Source organism: Mangifera indica, chromosome 15 (assembly GCF_011075055.1).
Source record: "Mangifera indica cultivar Alphonso chromosome 15, CATAS_Mindica_2.1, whole genome shotgun sequence".
Classification (NCBI taxonomy): domain Eukaryota; kingdom Viridiplantae; phylum Streptophyta; class Magnoliopsida; order Sapindales; family Anacardiaceae; genus Mangifera; species Mangifera indica.
Genome location: NC_058151.1, coordinates 4,276,150 through 4,282,013, shown reverse-complemented (window position 1 = coordinate 4,282,013; position 5,864 = coordinate 4,276,150). Strand labels below are relative to the sequence as shown.

General features: G+C 35.6%; 2 protein-coding genes across 2 annotated transcripts; one reads left to right on the top strand and one right to left on the bottom strand.

Moving 5' to 3' along the window:
• The first annotated feature begins 1,087 nt into the window (after positions 1 to 1,087).
• On the top strand, positions 1,088 to 2,368 carry LOC123198374 (glutaredoxin-C1-like). The gene is made up of 5 exons (XM_044613070.1): positions 1,088 to 1,150; positions 1,230 to 1,318; positions 1,410 to 1,492; positions 1,589 to 1,612; positions 1,934 to 2,368. The coding sequence occupies exons 1-5, from the start codon at positions 1,119 to 1,121 to the stop codon at positions 1,973 to 1,975; spliced, it is 270 nt and encodes an 89-aa protein (XP_044469005.1). The 5' UTR covers positions 1,088 to 1,118; the 3' UTR covers positions 1,976 to 2,368.
• Positions 2,369 to 3,619: 1,251 nt separating this feature from the next.
• LOC123198350 (peptide methionine sulfoxide reductase A1-like) lies at positions 3,620 to 5,619 on the bottom strand. Its single transcript, XM_044613042.1, has 2 exons — positions 4,961 to 5,619; positions 3,620 to 4,121 (listed from the first exon to the last, which is right to left on the bottom strand). The coding sequence occupies exons 1-2, from the start codon at positions 5,513 to 5,515 to the stop codon at positions 3,870 to 3,872; spliced, it is 807 nt and encodes a 268-aa protein (XP_044468977.1). The 5' UTR covers positions 5,516 to 5,619; the 3' UTR covers positions 3,620 to 3,869.
• Between the last annotated feature and the right edge of the window lie 245 nt (positions 5,620 to 5,864).

The following is a 5,864-nucleotide window of genomic DNA, read 5'->3' as shown; positions in this document are numbered from 1 at the left end:
TATTAAAAATGACATTTTAAATATTTAAATTATATAAAAAATCTCTTCTTTTCTTTTCTTTTGACTCTCATCATTTCTTCCTCTCTTTACTTTATATAGATGTGTCTTTATTGTATAATTATATATCAATGAGTAAACTATAATTAGGACTTGAAGATACTAGGAAATTGTCTTTGTCGAAGGGTGGGGCTTCATCGGCAAGGAGAAATAGGTCAAGAGAAATAGCCAACGTTGTTAGAGACAGAGAACTTTATCATCTCCGATGACGGTTTCAAAACTTTAAAGGGAGAATTGTCATTTTTCAAACTTTAGGTGAAAAAAAATTATTAGATTTTTAAATTGAAAAAAGAAAATATAATAAAACTTTAGTTTTTTAAATTTTGTTGTTAAATGATGATTTTACTCTTAATTTTAAGTGAGATTTTTTACAGAATTTTGTTTATAGGTAAAACTTTGGGTTTTTAAAGTCAGTGTGACTTTGGAATTCCAGCTAACCATGGGTAGAAACCAGTCTTTTGGCCTCTACTAAAATTAATGCACCACACGCATTAAACATGAATAGCAACAAGCTACGTAGTTAGTTCAATTCTCATGGAGTCACAGGCAGCATCTATTTCATAAGTGCCCCTTTGATTTGATCATCTTAATTCAAGAATTTGATATTGAGATATTCCTCAAGTTAAGTAATTTCAGAATTTCTTTGCTAAATCCTCCACAAACAAGAAGTATGATCTGTACTAAAAAGGTTCAATAAGGCATGAAACTCTGGCGTAAAGACATTGCACTTTTGTAAGAGAAATCCCACCAAAGCCAGATCGCCCTTTCAGAAGACAATCGAACTTTCTCCAGCCTAAAATTGATCCCTTTGGCTTCTGTCTGTTTGTAGAACTTGAGCAATTAGCTTGGGTTATTGGCAACACGACACTTGTAAATGAAATCGACCCTCTTATTGCCATTTGCCAACAACTTATGTCAACTCTCAACACCTGTGCTCTACTTGGCTTTACTTTCTCCCCCATGCGAACATTTAATAGGAGTAGCAAAAGGATGGATCAGTGTATGGAGAGTTTTTAAAATCTAGAAGAACCAGAGAAAAGGTGCTAAACAAGCTCAAAGAGATGGTCACCTCCTTTCCTGTTGTTATGTTTGGGTATTTTATTTTACCACATGCTTCTTCATGTCTCCAGTTTCTCAAAACATTAACTTAAAATGGAAACTTTCCCTTGCAGCAAAACCTACTGCGGCTATTGCAGACGGGCCAAGGAGTTGCTGACACAGCTGGGAGCAATATACAATGTCATCGAACTTGATGAGGAAAGTAAGTCCGCAAATTTTCTTCTCATACACAATCCTTTTAGCTTATCAGTAAATTTCTATAATGAGTCAATGAAACTTTCTTCTTTCTGAAGGTAATGGAGAAGAAATTCAATCGGCTTTGGCACAGTGGACTGGGCAGCGGACTGCACCAAACGTGTTTATCGGTGGAAATAATGTTGGTGGATGTGACTGTAAGTCCAGTTGAATTGCTTTATTTGTGTTGAAGCTCAAGCCAGTGTCAAAAATTTTATTGGTTGTTTTGGTTTTGCAGCTCTTATTCAGAGGAATCAAGAAGGTACGCTGGCGCCTCTTCTTGCTGGGGCCGGTGCTATTGCCAAAACTAAATGTGAATACTCTTCGTATTCCAAGTTAATGTACATGAGATGAAGAGGAAAAATTCCCCAGGGCCAATCTAAATAAGAGTAACAATATATGGTAGTTAAGTTTATCATGGTGTAATAAAAAGATTAGAATTACAGTGGCTATTCAACATTCAAACTAATTCAATTCGGAGATAAGAAGACCCCAGCTAATCCAACAAGCATGAAATAAATGAATTAGGCTACCTTCAAATGACCAGGAGAACTTAGATTCAGGTACTGCATCTGATTTGCAGGTAAGTTTACCCCTTCAGATTAGTTCGGCGGAGAATTTCTAGCCACCAAATTTCATGTATCCACTGAAGCAGCTAGCTGCGGGACATGTCTACATGCACGAAACCCTTATGGCACGAGGGGACATTTCTAATTAATGCTTACAAGGCAAATTGCCTCGGATTGAGGGAAAGTTTGGTTGTTCGATCCATTTCCTCTTGGATTAATTGTATGAATGGCTAGAGCTAACGGTTTCCAGGTTGGACCATGTCAAGCTGATTCTGACACAGCCCATTAGACTAAGGCCTGCCAAGTTGTGTTGGGTTAGGTTGAGAAAAACTCATGGCTCAGGACATAATTCAGGGCCCTAAGGTTATACCCCTATGGGGTTCTTAGCAGATTGATTTGTGTGTTTTTACAAATTGATTCATTATATGATAAAATTTTAATTTTTAATATTTTAGTATTTTTAATAAATTGTGTCAAGCAAGCCTGCAAGTCTTGTCTCATAGTTCAAGGCACAATCTATTAAATTCACAGGCTTGACATAGCTTGTTAAACTCGAGGCCTTGCATTGCTCATTTTCTTCTTGTATCAAATTATACGGGGTTAAGTCGGGCATAGATTAATGCAACCCTTTTGACACCTTGAATAGTGATACAAATTTTTGTTCAACACGATGAAAGAAATGGACACTGAATCAATCTCTTGCAATCATCTTTTAAATTCATCCTTTGAATTCTTTCTAGAATTCTTATAAAAATCTCTCAAAACTCAATTCAATGAAATTACTTTTTGTAATTGTTCCTATACCAAAAAAAAAAAAAAAAACTAATGAAAGAGTAATAACAGAACAATGAAATGGATTTTACTCAATGAAATTGTTTCTAATACATATGAACATTCTTTGTTACAATTTCATCACAGCTCTCACCTTAACATCTTCCGATACTTATGTCATTGCACCAATGCAAATTCTCGTATCAATCATGATAATCAAATCATATATCGTATCGTATAAAAAAATCTTAATTTTCTGTATCGTGTATTATATCGTATCGTAATATTTACCTTTAAAAAAATAAAATATTAATAATAAAAAAATCAAATTAACACATTATCATTTAAAAAATATCACAAACACTTATGAAAATATATAATTTCTCATTTAAACCTCTATCACATCATTATGTTTTCTAAAAAGGTGTATCGATCCATATTGGTAATATTTATCGTATTATAAGATATATATTGTATTGTATTAATTTGATATACCTTATAATACATATTATTTTTCATATGTACTGTATCGTATGATACGTATCGTGTATTGTAAGATACTGATAATTATGATATCAACATCATCAAAAGAATGATTGGTAGTTTTCTTAGCTTGAATAGTGTGCCTGGCTAAGTGATAATATGAATTTATAATTTTAAACAGCAGTAATGAGTAATGTATCTGAAACAGAACACCACCGACCAGCTAGCAAAATGTTGAAAACTTACATGGAAAACTTACATAGCAAAATGGGAGATATCTGAGGCCAGCATAACTCATTGACAATGCCAAACTCAGATGCTTGATGAGTTCTATGTAGCACATACTGATAAAATTAAAACAAAACCTCAGCTCAAACTTATTCCTAACAACATCACAAGGTAGGCATCGTATAGATAGTTATATGATCATCCTACTAGGAACCGTATTAACCAAATAGATCCAATGGCTGGATAGAACTTGTACACAAACAGTTAAACACACAAGTATAGACAATTTCTTAGTTGTTTACGAACCAATTAAAGATTCGCATTCCAAAACTAAATGCATTATGCATTGTTACCATGGCAGATATAAAAGCTCAAGTAAGATAATAACAGACATGTATAAAAGCAATCATATTCTTGCAACAAGATGTCCAACTGACCCAATGTTTGCATGCTAAGACATGGGACAACTTAGCCGTAGCATCTGATAGGATCATTGCAGCCTTTTTCAGCAGATTGCTTATATCCGAAACGCCCCCCCTTCGCAAGGTATTGCTGGTGGTACTCCTCAGCTCGGTAGAATTTCTTAGCAGGCAGTATCTCAGTAACAATTTTCCTGTTCAAAAGCTTCTGCTGTCTCTCCGATGACTCCCGAGCTGCCTTTTCTTGCTCAGGGGTGTAGAAGTATATTCCAGATCTGTACTGAGTTCCCACATCATTACCCTGCCATAATGGATTAATGAACAGTTATAAAGTGCACAACCATTGGCAGTATAGTCAATACAATCAAACAACAATTTCCTCTTATATTCGTCAATCAATCACAACAAAACTGAAATCCCATAACAAAGTGGAAGACATGCCCCAGAGTGGTACATTTATACCTATCTAAGGTCAATCTCAAAGAAGACATAACAACATTTGTGATTCTTTTATAGGTTTTATACAATCTAGACCAAGATTATAACTTATGAACAGGTTGTGACTCGATCCAAGTAATCCATCTCAAAAAGTCAATTACTTCAAATTGTGACCTATAAGTATGAGACCACTGGCATGAATATTTCCCGTTGATAAAAACAGACTGATAAATTAATGAGCTCATTATTTATTGATGAAGGCAGCTGAAACAAGGAAATATGCAAACAAAACAGAACTGTATTGACAAAAAACTCAACTCAGGGAAAATAAGGTAGCATCCTAATGAAGCAAGCTGCTACATCATATCCAGAGAATCGATGAGAATAACAATATATACATGCTTTTATATTCTTTTTAAATTTGGATACAGAAAATATGACAAAAGGAACTTCCTTTGCGTCCACGATACAAAACCAAAAATACGATATGCTTCCTTAACAAGACAACATGAATCATCCTTGCCTTGAAAAGATTGCAATATTAACCAAATGAAATCAAAGCTTGACAATGAAAAAACCCAATCTTTAATAATGCAAAAAATAACAAAAAAAAAATTACCAATAAAATGGAATTGAACCAATCAAATTAATCAAAACCCATCTCCAAAATTCAGAGTGAAAAGTAATTAAACAAAAACAAACCTGACGATTAAGCGTGGTGGGATCATGCCTTGCCCAAAAAGCATCAAGCAAAGTCTCAAAACTACACTCTTTAGGGTCATACTGAACCCTCACAACTTCATTATGATTAGTGGTCCCAGTACACACATCTTCATAGCTAGGATTATGAAAAAACCCTTGACTATATCCAACCTCAGTTTTGGTAACACCAGGCACTCTCTGAAACGCCAATTCAACACCCCAAAAGCACCCAGCGCCGAACTGCGCGAACAGCTGACCTGGCGCCGGCACATCATCATCCGGGCCCTGAGCAATTGAAGAATTCTCCATGGAGGCGGGGTCAGGAGTGGGCCTGAAACCAAAGCCAAGCTTGTTAAGAATGTTCATAGGAGGTTTGTAAAGAGAAATGGGTTTTCTAGTAATAGGGAGAGTGATAGGATTGGGTTTGGAGAGAGAAAGGGGAAGTTTAAAAAAGAGAGAAGATGAAAGGAGGAGGGGGGAGGTGGAGGAGGAGTAGGCGACGAAGGTGGTGGTGGTGGTTGTTATGGCTAGGCTCAAACACTTATTTAGGACCATACTTTTGGTTCGGGACGAGTTCAGTTACGTTCTGTCTCGACTCTCTAGTCAAGATTGGCTCATCCCAGTTACTCTAAAATTTTTTCGTCCTTCCTTTAATTAGCTTATTTTGGAAAATTAGTCTTAATTTCTTATAAACAGGTTCACAACCCGCCGTGTCCATGGGTCGTGTCATGCTAATACCCTCTAATTAGCAGACCTTGTAGGTCATATAAACCTATAAGGATGGTTAGACTTGTGACACGATCTATGACCCTTTGAACCATATCTTGGTAAATCTTTTAACATATTGGTTTGCATGCTTTGGTAGAATGACTCACTATATTACTTTTTATATTTTTTAATTACA

Bases quoted from the DNA above. Each gene is read 5' to 3' on its own strand.
- LOC123198374 (XM_044613070.1), top strand. From the start codon at position 1,119: ATGGTCACCTCCTTTCCTGTTGTTATGTTTGG. The intron at 1,151-1,229 runs GTATTTTATTTT...TTTCCCTTGCAG, and splicing joins TTTCCTGTTGTTATGTTTGG to CAAAACCTACTGCGGCTATT. The intron at 1,493-1,588 runs GTTGGTGGATGT...TTGGTTTTGCAG, and splicing joins TGTTTATCGGTGGAAATAAT to CTCTTATTCAGAGGAATCAA.
- LOC123198350 (XM_044613042.1), bottom strand. From the start codon at position 5,515: ATGGTCCTAAATAAGTGTTTGAGCCTAGCCATAACAACCACCACCACC. The intron at 4,122-4,960 runs GTTTGTTTTTGT...CCATTATGGCAG, and splicing joins CCACCACGCTTAATCGTCAG to GGTAATGATGTGGGAACTCA.